This window comes from Oncorhynchus mykiss, chromosome 5 (assembly GCF_013265735.2).
Source record: "Oncorhynchus mykiss isolate Arlee chromosome 5, USDA_OmykA_1.1, whole genome shotgun sequence".
Classification (NCBI taxonomy): domain Eukaryota; kingdom Metazoa; phylum Chordata; class Actinopteri; order Salmoniformes; family Salmonidae; genus Oncorhynchus; species Oncorhynchus mykiss.
Genome location: NC_048569.1, coordinates 23151119 through 23166737, shown reverse-complemented (window position 1 = coordinate 23166737; position 15619 = coordinate 23151119). Strand labels below are relative to the sequence as shown.

At 44.8% G+C, this 15619-nt stretch overlaps 1 protein-coding gene across 6 annotated transcripts in view; it reads right to left on the bottom strand.

Annotated features, from left to right (window-relative positions):
- Positions 1-8717: 8717 nt before the first annotated feature.
- LOC110523451 (AP-3 complex subunit beta-1) overlaps positions 8718-15619 on the bottom strand; it is a 92367-nt gene continuing 85465 nt past the window's right edge. For all 6 annotated transcript variants that reach the window (XM_036977069.1, XM_036977073.1, XM_036977070.1 and 3 more), the window contains one exon: positions 8718-12461. In XM_036977069.1, coding sequence (XP_036832964.1) covers positions 12308-12461 — 154 coding nt within the window. In that variant the 3' untranslated portion in view covers positions 8718-12307. The remainder of the gene's footprint in view (positions 12462-15619) is intronic.

The following is a 15619-nucleotide window of genomic DNA, read 5'->3' as shown; positions in this document are numbered from 1 at the left end:
CCAGGCCCAGCCAATCAAAAATATATTTTTGCTGGAAAAAGTCTTTATTACAGATATAAATACTCCTCAGTTTCATCAGCTGTCCGGGTGGCTGGTCTCAGACGATCCCGCAGGCGAAGAAGCCGGATGTGGAGGTCCTGGGCTGGTGTGGTTGCAGGTGGTCTGAGGTTGTGAGGCCGGTTGGACTTACTGCAAAATTATCTAAAACGATATTGGGGGGAGCGGCTTATGTTAGAGAAATTAACATTTAATTCTCTAGCAATAGCTCTGGTGGACATTTCTGCAGTTAGCATGACAATTGCACATGCCCTCAAAACTTGAGGCATCTGTGACATTGTGTTGTGTGAGAAAACTGCACATTTTAGAGTGACCTTTTATTGTCCCCAGTACAAGGTGCACCTGTATAATGATCATGCTGTTTAATCAGCTTCTTGATATGACTGTCAGGTGGATGGATTAACTTGGCAAAGGAGAAATGTTTACTGACAGGGATGTAAACAAATTTGTGCACAAAATAATATTACAGGTGTCGGCTATTCTTTGTTTGACATCCGACCTCAAGTAAAACAAGAACAACCATTCAGTCCCCTCCTATCTACAGTATCTATCGTTTCTTATACTCCTCTCTTTTCTGTCTATCCTGGAACTACCTCTTCATTGAGGCTCTTAATTCGCCTCTGATTCTGCGTGTCAGAACCGTGTTCCCTCCGCTGTCCCGCCAGCAACCCCCTGTCTCCCCGTTTTCAACCCTCTCTCTCTCCCGAGCTACTCAGCCCAATGACACAAGGCAAATTGCGTTTAACAAATTAGCTTAATGGATCCGGCGATCGGTTAGCGGCAGCGATGTTTCCTCTGGTTAAGCAAAACATTTATATCCTCCACATTCCCCCTTCTCTCTCTGTGAGAAGTGGAAACCGTGGAACCGGGCTTCCGGAGATGCACGTGCGAGCAATGAGGCCCAAAATAAAACCCTTCTTTGGGTGGTGCACGCTTTCACTTCACTGTTGGTTTGCATTACAGGGATAGGCTATTTAGCTTGCCCTTGTTCGATGCGTAACTGGCCGTCCATGGCAGTTACAGCATGATGATGGTAATCAGGCCTATAAAGCGTAATTGATTAAAGTTGGTTTGGATAAATGTTTTAATGCTGCTGTGCCAAAATAGTTCAGATTCATGCGTTTGGGAGCACAATTATTTTCATGGCGTGTGCCATTAGACTACATCTTCATCATCATCTGAGGAAGTTGTCACCTTTAAAAATCACACCCTCTTTAGCGAGATCATCCAACCCAGTTTAAATGGTGTGGTGCGCCTATGCTGTGGGTTAAATGTCAATGACGATATGACCCCCTCCTCCCCTCCTTTACGGCCTCTGCATGTGTGGTTGCGCAAAACAATCTCATCGGACATTATTGATGTTACAGATGTTATAGTAATCAAATTATCGGCGTGTGAAGGGCCTCATCGTCACTGTGTCGCCTGATGAATTACAGTAAAGGTCACAGACTGCTGCGACTTTATAGGAGCGATCTCCGGTTCACACAGCAACGCTCAGGCGAGCTCCTCCAGGGCCTCGCGCCGCTGACACGTTTCCGTTCAGGTTAACGGGTTTCTCACCCGAGGGGCAGAGGCAGGCAGGGTGCCCTAAATGGCTGTTGTATGTTCTGCACTTCAGAGATCTTCAACGTCAACTTTAATAAAGTTACACTGGATAACTCTGTTTCAATTATTCGCGGATGTAGCCTCCCTTTTTACAATTCTAAATGTTTTAACTAGTATGGCTGAATGGAGTACAATGGGGAGCCAACTACCTGTAGCGGTGTAGGCCTCTCTACATGGGCTTATCCCAGAGGTCAGTAATGTGCAGCGTCACATAAAACAGTCGCTATCCACTGACTTGTGGTGCTGAACGTCATACAAGAGCCCCGATTTTGTCGCTGCCAGTGGTTCTGAAATGGTACCGAAAAGTTTTCGAAAAGTTTTAAAGGAAAACAACGCATTGCCTTTATTGATGATTCAATACACACAAATCTATGCAGTCGTTTCGGTTGGTTCGAGCTCTGAAGCGAACAATATTCTGAGCTGATTATCCAATTACGCTACTTTTAATAATTTGTTTAGATTGCTGAATTTAATTAAAGAACCTGTCATAACAGTGGCGGATCAGAGTTTGATCTGAAAGGACTTTTCCATATTAAGTGCTGTTTTTATCACCGTCTTTTAAAATAAATGTTTATGGGAAAAAGTCGCTGTAACCATCTGAGCATCCAACTGCGTTTGATAGTCTCCTGACACTACACCTGACATAGCCTCTAGGGAGGGATGTGTGGGACTTTTCGTAGAAGGCAGCCATTCATAGAATAGGCAACACATGGCTATCTGTCTGTCTGTCTGTCTGTATATATAAAAATCATATTCTCAAAATCTAAATGTGGCGTCATCAAAGAAGTGACCATTCAGATATGAATTCATCGTTTTATCAAAAAGGCTAAATTTGGTAGAATATCAGGTCACTGTTGAGGTGCACCAGTCCTCGAGTTATGACACTGCTGTGGTTATTGTGTCGGGGGGAGGGAGGAGAGATGCAGGGAGGGAGGAGAGAAGCAGGGTGGGACGGAGACGGAGGCTTTGCCGCTGTCACTCTCGGCCACATTAATTCACACGCAATTAGATGTCAGAACGCGCAGGGCTTCTCTGTTTGATGATCGCCTTGGGCTGCGCGAGCCACTAATCAGGAGAGTAAACTCCGCTATATTTCAATTTGGGAGAGCGCTCTTCCGCTAAGGGGGGCCCTGGCACTGCGATAAATAAAACGCCCATTTACTCCACCGCCTCGTGGAGTCATCCAAACTGCACGCAGCGCCTCGCCATCACCAAGCCCCCTAATCATAGCCTACATTTAGGGAACCCACATAAATCACACAATTGGAAACGACATGATTAGGGATGCCGTATAACTACAGCCGATACACTGCCTGGCTGTTTCCGCTTTTCCTAGTCGTCGATTGGAAATAATATGAAATAATTTTCAATCAAAAACTAAATGACATTGACGATTAGTAACACATTTTCAAATAGAAGGCTAAAGCCTACTGTTTATTTTATAGTTGTCCATTTAGGCCTTGGAGTGATTTTGTCACAGGTCTAGTCTAGAATAGGAGAGCGTGAAGAGTGACAAGTTCACAACTATTAGGCGAGTAAATCCCCGGTATTTAGACACATCTGTCTTTCACCACACGACACAGTCTCTACCGAAGTGCCCCGAACTCCTTTCAAATGTTAACCAGCCTGTTCCTGAGCTCGTTAAAGTATTAATTGTATGAATATAGTCCATTTTTATAAGCCCCATGGCTTCGCCGCCGCCCTTCCAATAGGTTACTTCTAACTCTCTAAACGGAGTGGATTTGAGTGAAGTACAGCACATAATCTCTATTCAAATATTTCCATATGACAACTGCTTACCGACCACTCCAATTAAAGGCCAGTCACTTTCTATTTGAGCCGTTCCATGGAGAGCCAGGCGGGTACGTGGAGAGAACAATACAACCCTTTAAAAAGCGTTTTATTTCTCAAAACTGCAGATCGACTGGACTGGCCCAAGAGCCGCCTCTGAGAACCTCTAAACCGCAGGCCAGGGACCTCAAGGGGATTAAGGGGTGGACATGGAGGTTTGGAGGGGTATCAAAACTGTCATTTTTTCTCTCTCTCCAAACAAAGTGGCAGTCTGTGCGGTGCTTGCATGCTCATCATCATGAAAATGAGATGCGCATTTAAATCTGAGAGCGCGAGCGAGTCCACCGCCTGTGGCCACTGCAGGAGTATACCTGCCCGCCCCACAAGGCCCGTGGGTTAATTAATTGGGCCTGAATGCGAACAAGCGCGAGGAGAAGCAGCCAGCAGCAGCGAGGGTTTGATACTCTACATCTGTGGTTTTTAGAAGAAACATTCAGTCCCCCTCCACACACCCCATCTACGCGCATGAGGGAGGATTTTAAATAAGGAAATTAGCATTCAGATGAGAGCGCATGCATGGAGCGAGGCACTCGGACGGGAGGCCTCTGAAAAGAGAGGGAGCAGGGATGAGGTATATTAATGACTCCACGCGCACTCCCGTGACATAATCTCCAAACGCCGTGCTAAAATGGGAGTTCTCCATCGACACGCTATTGGCATAGTCCCCCGCTGGATCGGTTCTAAATTCACACACACAAATAGACAATTTGTCAAACATTCTGATCTAGCGAGGTTGGTGTGTGGTTGTGCCTGGAATGGGATTTACACGGTTTGAGCTGGTTGTTCCCAATATAAATTACAGTAGGCTAATTGTTTGTTCTCAATACAAATTCTAGTAATCTCCTCACCATTCAGAGTCACTGACTCCAAATGTCAAATGCTCTGTCATATTGACCAACATTTATCTTTACACAATTAATATTGAATGGAAAAAATATGTATCCCTCATTTCTTGTCTTGTTGGACTTGGGCCTATATAATGATAAATTCACTCTATAAGACAACCAAAATTTGGTGAAACATGTTAAAACATTTAATGCAAACATGTGAAGCGTCCATGGATTGAGGAGACCTCACTGCTTTGCTGCTACCAACCATGTTATGTACAGTCTTCTCAGTTCACGAAAATTAATACACTGATTTAACATGGGCCCTAAAACAACACATTTCATTTGTGGAAACGTTTTTAATTTAAAAACAGACCATTTTCTTTTTCATTTGGTGCAAATGACAAAGTATTATTTACCTTTTGTACCCACTTTGCATCTTTTCATGCTTTTAGACAAACACATGTATCTCAGCTCAGAACCTTTTCCCTAATGGTTTGTCAATGAGACCCATAATTTAAAAAGCTACATGGCGGATCAACTCAAATAGATATTGCCTGGCTGTGTGTTCTCCTTTTCTCCACTATGACTTTTACAGTCGCGGCTGGAGAGGGAGGAAGAGGCAAATGCAAAGTGCTTGTATAGGCCAGGAAGGGTACCAGCCCTGAGCACTCCACTCCGCTATGCTTTATTGTGTAGGCCCTGTGAAATACAGGTCTTCATTAGGGGCCTGCCTGGAGAGGAGGGCTGCCAGGGGCTTTGTGAGTGTGAATCATAGAGGTTTATGCGTCTTTTGTGTGGCTAATACTCCACTATTTCAGACTGAGTCTGTTTTAGTGCAAGCATTTATGGGCCCAAATTGCTACTGAATAGGACAGTCAAGCACTTTAACGCCACTCACCTTCCTCTCACCCCTTTTAACTTATTACCTTACATTAACACATTTTAACCTGTCAGGGGCCTCATGCCTAGCTCCTCACTACTTTCAAATAAATTATGATCACGGTAAATAAAGTGCTTGTGTAGCTGGGGCGCAAAATGTGTTTACCTCGGCTTGAATCAACACACTAAATCTTTTTATCCCCTCATCCTCGTTAATGAAGCCAATCTCCGTTTGGACTGCGTTGATCACTCTTTAATGCACTCCGCTGGTTTTTACAGCGCAATCAAACGCTAATTAAGAACTGGGGAGGGTGGAGTGGGTGGTTTCTTACAGAGAGCCATCATAAAGGCATTCTGTTTCCATTGTGCGTTCACTTGGAGAGCACAGAAGAGAGGAGAGGCAAAATGCACCTGGCTGCATGCCGCTCCTCAAATGACTTGGTTTGCTAACACTTTACATGAAAGTATACTTTATAAAGGGTTTATAAATCGATTATAAAATATATAAAAAAGGTTTTGAAAACGTTGTAGTGGAATGTTTTACTGCAAAAAAGTTCAAATGCAAGTACTTGGCAAATACATTTAAAGTAAATGTATATCTCACGAGACTGGGTTACTCTATCACTATGGACATTTCTATTAGTGTGTGCGCTCACAGGTACAAATGCACACATTCCACCCCCCATCTCAACAGAACATTTTCTTCCCCTACTTCAGTCTGCACACAGCAGATAGATACACATGTGAAGCCAGAAAAAAGTAAAGTGAAAAATCTAATGTACTGAAAGCCTGAATGTGTGTGTCATCCTAACGAAGACCTGATTGAACATTTCTGAGTGGGAAGATGTAGTTCATTAGTCTCCATGCTTCAGAGCAGCATTTAAAAGAAACTTCAGCGCAGAAAAAAATCTAATTACAATAAAGGAGAGTCACACAATAGCTGTGAAGCATCAATTTAAGCCTAATCACCACAATCACCATCCCCAGGGGTCCCCTGGTGACAGACAGAGATGGGTTTGGGGGAGAAGATTGTATTTGGGGTGGATATGACACTTTCCACTTCCCTCCAAAACATAGTATTCATCAAACCCTATTCTGTTCCACTTTATCTCACGAATGAATAAAATCAACGTTTAAGTATTATGGTTTGTAAATTGTCTCTGCATTGACTGAACATGTGAGTTTTTGTTTGCAAGTATTTATTTTGATTTGTTATCATAGTGGAGGGTATTCAATGTGGAGAGACAATGTACATCTGCAAATACATCTGCTGTAATACATGTTTGAATGTACAGGTAAAATAAGTGGTGGGAGAGATAAGGAAAAACCTTGAAGTTGCTGAAGAATTAAGAGCAGGAGGTCTGACTGTGGAAGGAGTCTGGAATAGAGACCCTGACTGTGAGGAAGGAGTCTGGAATAGAGACCCTGACTGTGAGGAAGGAGTCTGGAATAGAGACCCTGACTGTGAGGAAGGAGTCTGGATTAAAGGCCCTGACTGTGAGGAAGGAGTCTGGATTAAAGGCCCTGACTGTGAGGAAGGAGTCTGGATTAAAGGCCCTGACTGTGAGGAAGGAGTCTGGAATAGAGACCCTGACTGTGAGGAAGGAGTCTGGATTAAAGGCCCTGACTGTGAGGAAGGAGTCTGGATTAAAGGCCCCGACTGTGAGGAAGGAGTCTGGATTAAAGGCCCCGACTGTGAGGAAGGAGTCTGGATTAAAGGCCCTGACTGTGAGGAAGGAGTCTGGATTAAAGGCCCCGACTGTGAGGAAGGAGTCTGGATTAAAGGCCCTGACTGTGAGGAAGGAGTCTGGATTAAAGGCCCTGACTGTGAGGAAGGAGTCTGGATTAAAGGCCCTGACTGTGAGGAAGGAGTCTGGATTAAAGGCCCTGACTGTGAGGAAGGAGTCTGGATTAAAGGCCCCGACTGTGAGGAAGGAGTCTGGATTAAAGGCCCCGACTGTGAGGAAGGAGTCTGGATTAAAGGCCCCGACTGTGAGGAAGGAGTCTGGATTAAAGGCCCCGACTGTGAGGAAGGAGTCTGGATTAAAGGCCCCGACTGTGAGGAAGGAGTCTGGATTAAAGGCCCTGACTGTGAGGAAGGAGTCTGGATTAAAGGCCCCGACTGTGAGGAAGGAGTCTGGATTAAAGGCCCCGACTGTGAGGAAGGAGTCTGGATTAAAGGCCCTGACTGTGAGGAAGGAGTCTGGATTAAAGGCCCTGACTGTGAGGAAGGAGTCTGGATTAAAGGCCCTGACTGTGAGGAAGGAGTCTGGATTAAAGGCCCCGACTGTGAGGAAGGAGTCTGGATTAAAGGCCCCGACTGTGAGGAAGGAGTCTGGATTAAAGGCCCTGACTGTGAGGAAGGAGTCTGGATTAAAGGCCCCGACTGTGAGGAAGGAGTCTGGATTAAAGGCCCTGACTGTGAGGAAGGAGTCTGGATTAAAGGTCCTGACTGTCTACAGTTCCTGTTAGTGTACGGATGAAGACCTAAAAGGTCGAAACGTCACCTTTCAGTTCAGGTATAGGCTTCATCTTTTTCTGGTAATATAGCCCTATATTATACCGTATATTACTGATATTCAAAGGTGTGTTAGAGAGTGCAAGCTCGCTAGGGAAGGTGTCTTTGAAATGTAATGTGTGTGTATATGTCTGCACATCTGTGCACAGGGAGACACTGTGGTTAATGAGAAGTGCCTTATCTGCTCAGGTCAGACAGCAGTTTCCTTTAGTGTCTGTCTGGGACCCTCTCTATCCCTCCTATCCCCCTTTCTACCCCATCCCTCCCTTTGGCAATAAGACAGGCGTGTCCTTAACTGGGACCTTCTTTTTCCCTCCCTCATGTCCCTCTCTCCTCTTCTCAGACAGACACCATGAAAAGTCCATATTAACAGGCCCATCATGTCGCCCTGAGAGAGCGAGCACGAAATCAAGCTGTCACCACAGAGGGGAGAGGGAGAGAAGGGGAGGAGGGAGAGAGGCAGGCCCCTCACCCCCAGCCCATTATAGTAGGTGCCAACCTGGGAGATGGATCACACATGCAGGGAGAGTAGACTAGTGGGTGTGTGTGTGTGCTTCTTAGTTTGTCTACATCAGCCTTTCTACAGTTTCTTATCCAGTCTAACATTCAGTCAAAGACATTGAATACAAGACCAAGAAGGCCCAGTTCAGTTGTTCTTCGTATTGTTTCCATTCACACAACTTAGCCGCTGCCTACATCAAATTAGGAAGATGACTGAACTTTGAGATAGATGTGGAGCTGTTGCCGTGGTGATGTGATGATCACATCAAGGAGGAGCAAAACAACCACCAACGTCTGGTATAATAAGCACTGTAATGTTTCTGTTCCTTTAATCAGTCAGATCAGGTAGCTAGTCAGATGAAAACCTTATCAACATAACTACCTAAGATATGTCTGCTATCACGCTTCAATTTTGCCAATCACCAAAAATAAACTTTTGTTTTATTGAGAGGAAAATAAATCAAATGAATATGAAATAATTAAGAACATTAAATTGCTACTTAGACTGCCTGTCTGTGTCCTGCTTGTGTTCTGTATTACAACGTCATTATAGTTACAACAGACAAAGAAGTTTGTCCAACATGTTGATGACGTCGTTAACAGTAACTTTGACGCGCGACCCAATTTGGCAAAAAAATAAAATCACAACACCACCATGTAACAAAACATTATGTAATCAACGGCCAATGTTTACTTCTTTAATTGGAGCTATTACAAAATCAGCCTGACAGTACTTTTGACAGTATTCAATCTGAAGGAAGTATGGTTGGAAGTAACTGAAATGCATCAGAAAGGTATTGGGATGTTCAGAAGATCATCAGGCAATCATTTTGTCTGTGTTGAGTAAAATCATTGATGATGTTCTTTTCCCCCTCTGATTTAGTGGCTGGTCCTGTCCACTCTGTTCTAATGAGTCTTGAACAGCTTGTGGTCATCGTAGAGGGAAACAGAAGACACATGTGTTCCTGAGAGTCTTATCTTCTCAGTGATGGGGTCATAATATGTTGTAGCTTAATAAACCATTCAAAAGATAGAGCCATATTTGTAGGAAGAAAACAGAAACCACTCTGTTTATTAGAACGGCATCTAGTGTCTACTATGAAATAAGTGTTTCATTTCAGAGTTTCACTCGCGGACCGTTGTACAACATGTTGATCGTCATGTCCTTTAAAGTAACAGCAGACTAAGAGGTTTGTACAACATACCTTTCACAATAAAGTAGCACTTGCACAGAAGGTATGGTTGTTTAGCTATTGGGGAGAGGCATCCAGAGAATCAGGTCACTCAGCCACTCAGAATATTTAAATGAACATGCTGTTGGTACCACCTTTGTTTGTTGTTATCAAATGATAATTGTCCGCTCTCACGTATTTCCTGATTTGTGTTGTAATTAGCAGCAGGCCAGGACGTCTGTGTTGAGTGAAGTCTGATTTAGCATCAGGCCAGGACGTCTGTGTTGAGTAAAGTCTGATTTAGCATCAGGCCAGGACGTCTGTGTTGAGTGAAGTCTGACTTAGCATCAGGCCAGGACGTCTGTGTTGAGTAAAGTCTGATTTAGCATCAGGCCAGGACGTCTGTGTTGAGTGAAGTCTGATTTAGCATCAGGCCAGGACGTCTGTGTTGAGTGAAGTCTGATTTAGCATCAGGCCAGGACGTCTGTGTTGAGTGAAGTCTGATTTAGCATCAGGCCAGGACGTCTGTGTTGAGTGAAGTCTGATTTAGCATCAGGCCAGGACGTCTGTGTTGAGTAAAGTCTGACTTAGCATCAGGCCAGGACGTCTGTGTTGAGTGAAGTCTGATTTAGCATCAGGCCAGGACGTCTGTGTTGAGTAAAGTCTGATTTAGCATCAGGCCAGGACGTCTGCGTTGAGTAAAGTCTGATTTAGCATCAGGCCAGGACGTCTGTGTTGAGTAAAGTCTGATTTAGCATCAGACCAGGACGTCTGTGTTGAGTAAAGTCTGATTTAGCATCAGGCCAGGACGTCTGTGTTGAGTAAAGTCTGATTTAGCATCAGGCCAGGACGTCTGTGTTGAGTAAAGTCTGATTTAGCATCAGGCCAGGACGTCTGTGTTGAGTAAAGTCTGATTTAGCATCAGACCAGGACGTCTGTGTTGAGTAAAGTCTGATTTAGCATCAGACCAGGACGTCTGTGTTGAGTAAAGTCTGATTTAGCATCAGGCCAGGACGTCTGTGTTGAGTAAAGTCTGATTTAGCATCAGACCAGGACGTCTGTGTTGAGTAAAGTCTGATTTAGCATCAGGCCAGGACGTCTGTGTTGTGTAAAGTCTGATTTAGCATCAGACCAGGACGTCTGTGTTGAGTAAAGTCTGATTTAGCATCAGGCCAGGACGTCTGTGTTGTGTAAAGTCTGATTTAGCAGCAGACCATTCCTTCTCTAAATGTGACATAAAAACGTCAAGCCGGGAGTGTAAAAGCTCCAGATTTGTGTGTGTGGGTCAGACGGAGCTGTAAGTTACAGCTGCAGTAGGCCTTAACGGCTTGTGTCATAATGGCAGATAAAGCCATTTCTATACACTGCCAGTTGCAGCTCTCGCTGTGTGTGTCTGAGAGGGGAACATGGCAGAAGAAGTGGGTGTGAAAAAATATTTTGAGGTCTGTTGTAGTGATTGTCTATGGGCTGTCGGTGTGTGTGTGTGTGTGTGTGTGTGTGTGATGAACAGCTGGCAGGGGGAATAAGTGCGTAGGGAGAGGTGATGGATGATCTAACAGGTGTTCTCTATAGCCCTCAGAGACACCTCGCTTATGAGCTGGAAAACACAGCCAGACAAACCACAACACAAACACTGCACCCAACACACAAACACACTATACTCTAACACAGCCAGACACAAAACACAGCACCCTAACCCAACCCAACATTGCATCCTAGCCCAACACACACATAGCCAACGCACCGAAATCCAAGACCCAGTTAGTCACACTGCACCACAACCCTACCCACAAACACACTGGAAAACAACCCGACACACTAACCAAACACACAAAGCACCACAATCAAGGGAGACTCATTCAAAACAACCGTCAACAACCATAGTTCAGTTCGTTACAGTTTTAATATATTCAGTTCTTTTCACCAAAAGTGATACAGACCTCATTGAATGATGAACACATTTTTGGTTACCCGGTCTGGGGAGACACAGAGTCTCCGGTCTGGGGAGACACAGAGTCTCAGGTCTAGGGAGACACAGAGTCTCAGGTCTAGGGAGACACAGAGTCTCAGGTCTGGGGAGACACAGAGTCTCCGGTCTGGGGAGACACAGAGTCTCCGGTCTGGGGAGACACAGAGTCTCCGGTCTGGGGAGACACAGAGTCTCCGGTCTGGGGAGACACAGAGTCTCCGGTCTGGGGAGACACAGAGTCTCCGGTCTGGGGAGACACAGAGTCTCCGGTCTGGGGAGACACAGAGTCTCCGGTCTGGGGAGACACAGAGTCTCCGGTCTGGGGAGACACAGAGTCTCCGGTCTGGGGAGACACAGAGTCTCCGGTCTGGGGAGACACAGAGTCTCAGGTCTGGGGAGACACAGAGTCTCAGGTCTAGGGAGACACAGAGTCTCAGGTCTAGGGAGACACAGAGTCTCAGGTCTAGGGAGACACAGAGTCTCAGGTCTAGGGAGACACAGAGTCTCAGGTCTAGGGAGACACAGAGTCTCAGGTCTAGGGAGACACAGAGTCTCAGGTCTAGGGAGACACAGAGTCTCAGGTCTACGGAGAAACAAGAGTCCTGTTGAAATGAACATTGATGCTCATTGCTGACAATAGACTGTCACAGTGTAAAAAAAATATGATGAGATGTGTGTATGAGTGTGTACCGTATGAGAGGATGTTTAAGCATGAGAGAAACCATATCAATCTCTTTGCCTGCATGTAAGTGTGTATTTGCGTGACAGAGAATGAAAGAGAGGAAGAAGAATTGAGATTGGGAGACAGAAATAAATGTTGTGTATGTGTGAGTGTATGTGTGTTTTTGCATGCATGAGATCTCTCCAAGGTAGCTGTGCATTTCTCCCTGTGTTGGAGGACTAGCGCTAGGGGGCGCTGTAGACTCTAGGCCTGGGCCAGGGCCAGTTTAAGGTCTCGGAGCAGCATGGAGCCCATGACACTCTTTTCTGTGTTGATGGTGATCAGGGCTGTAGACGACTCCCTCAGCTCCACCGTCACCAGCACCACAGCTCTACTACTGGCCGTCTTACCAGCAAACCTATAGGGAACAGGAGATACAAGACTGGGTTACAGCACCAACAGGATACTGGGTTACAGGACTGACTGGATACAAGATACAGGGTTACAGGACTGACTGGATACAAGATACAGGGTCACAGGTCTGACTGGATACAAGACACAGGACTGACTGGATACAAGATACAGGACTGACTGGATACAAGATACAGGGTTACAGGACTGACTGGATACAAGATACAGGACTGACTGGATACAAGATACAGGGTTACAGGACTGACTGGATACAAGATACAGGGTTACAGGACTGACTGGATACAAGATACAGGGTTACAGGACTGACTGGATACAAGATACAGGGTTACAGGACTGACTGGATACAAGATACAGGGTTACAGGACTGACTGGATACAAGATACAGGGTTACAGGACTGACTGGATACAAGATACAGGGTTACAGGTCTGACTGGATTCAAGATACAGGGTTACAGGTCTGACTGGATACAAGATACAGGGTTACAGGTCTGACTGGTTACAAGATACAGGGTTACAGGACTGACTGGTTACAAGATACATGGTTACAGGACTGACTGGATACAAGATACAGGGTTACAGGACTGACTGGATACAAGATACAGGGTTACAGGACTGACTGGATACAAGATACAGGGTTACAGGACTGACTGGATACAAGATACAGGGTTACAGGACTGACTGGATACAAGATACAGGGTTACAGGACTGACTGGATACAAGATACAGGGTTACAGGACTGACTGGATACAAGATACAGGGTTACAGGACTGACTGGATATACAGCGGCAAGAAAAATTATGTGAACCCTTTGGAAATACCTGGATTTCTGCATAAAATGGTCATAAAATTTGATCTGATCTTCATCTAGGTCACAACAATAAACAAACACAGTCTGCTTAAACTAATAACACACAAACAATTATACGTTTTCATGTCTTTATTGAACACACAGTGTAAACATTCACAGTGCAGGATGGAAAAAGTATGTGAACCCTTGGATTTAATAACTGGTTTTCGTTTTCTGTAGTTGTGGATCAAACCTGCACAACAGTCGGGAGGAATTTTGGACCATTCCTCTCTACAAAACTGTTTCAGCAATATTCTTGGGATGTCTGGTGTGAACTGCTCTTGAGGTCATGCCACAGCATCTAAAATCGGGTTGAGGTCAGGACTCTGACTGGGCCACTTCAGAAGGCGTATTTTCTTCTGTTGAAGCCATTCTGTTGTTGATTTACTTCAGCCTAACATTCTCCTGCAAAATGTCTTGATAAACTTGGGAATTCATTTTTCCGTCAATGATAGCAAGCTGTCCAGGCCGAGGCAGCAAAGCAGCCCCAATCCACAATGCTCCCTCCACCATACTTTACAGTTGGGATGAGGTTTTGATGTTGGCTTGTTGTGCATTTTTTCTCCACACAGTGTTGTGTGTTCCTTCTAAACAACTCAGCTGTAGTTTAATCTATCCACAGAATATTTTGGCAGTAGCGCTGAAGAACATCCAGGTGCACTTTTGCAAATTTCAGACATGCAGCAATGTTTTTTTTTGGACAGCAGTGGCTTCTTCTGTGGTGTCCTCCCATGAACACCCATCTTGTTAATTTTTTTACGTATCGTAGACTCGTCAACAGAGATGTTAGCATGTTCCAGAGATTTCCGTCTTTAGCTGACACTATAGAATTCTTCTTAACCTCACTGAGCATTCTGTGCTGTGCTCTTGCATTCATCTTTGCAGGATGGCCACTCCTAAGGAGAGTAGCAACAGAGCTGAACTTTCTCCATTTATAGACAATTTGTCTTACCGTGGACTGATGAAGATCAAGGCTTTTAGAGATACTTTTGTCTTTATGCAAGTCAACAACAACTCTTAATCTTAGGTTTTCTGAAATCTCTTTTGTTCGAGGCATGGTTCACATCAGGCAATGCTTCTTGTGAATAGCAAACTCAAATTTTGTGAGTGTTTTTTATAGGGCAAGGGAGCCCCAACCAACATCTCCAATCTCGTCTCATTGATTGGACTCCAGGTTGGCTGACTCCAATTAGCTTTTGGAGAAGTCATTAGCCAAGGGGTTCACATACTTTTCCCAACCTACACTGTGAATGTGTAAATGATGTATTCAATATAGACAAGAAAAACACAATCATTTTTTGTTTTATTAGTTTAAACTATGTTTGTCTATTGTTATGACTTAGATGAAGATCGGATCAAATTCGATGAGTTGTGAACAACTGTAGCATTTTGGCGTTATAATAAGGTTGGTAGCAACATGGAAATCGTTGTGGAAATCTGTTGCTGCTCAAGTCCACTACAAAATCCACAATGCAATGCTCTTTCTAGCTACACACAATAATACCAAAGACAATGTCAGCATGTAACGGAGCTAAACTCAGCAAAAAAAGAAAGGTCCTCTCACTGTCAACTGCATTTATTTTCAGCAAACTTAACATATGTAAATATTTGTATGAACATAACAATATTCAACAACTGAGACATAAACTGAACAAGTTCCACAGACATGTGACTAACAGAAATTGAATAAATGTGTCCCTGAACAAAGGGGGGGGGGACAAAAACAAAAGTAACAGTCAGCATCTGGTGTGGCCACCAACTGCATTAGGTACTGCAGTGCATCTCCTCCTCATGGACTGCACCAGATTTGCCAGTTCTTGCTGTGAGATGTTACCCCACTCTTCCACCAAGGCACCAGCAAGTTCCAAGACATTTCTGGGGGGAATGGCCCTAGCCCTCACCTTCCGATCCAACAGGTCCCAGATGTGCTCAATGGGATTGAGATCTGGGCTCTTCGCTGGCCATGGCAGAACACTGACATTCCTGTCTTGCAGGAAATCACGCACAGGACGAGCAGTATGGCTGGTGGAATTGTCATGCTGGAGGGTAATGTCAGTATGAGCCTGCAGGAAGGGTACCACATGAGGGAGGAGGATGTCTTCCCTGTAATGCACAGCGTTGCGATTGCCTACAATGACAACAAGCTCAGTCCGATGATGCTGTGACACACCGCCCCAGACCATGACGGACCCTCCAAATCAATCCCGCTCCAGAGTACAGGCCTCGGTGTAACGGTCATTCCTTTGACGATAAACACGAATCCGTCCATCACCCCTGGTGAAACAAAACCGCGACTC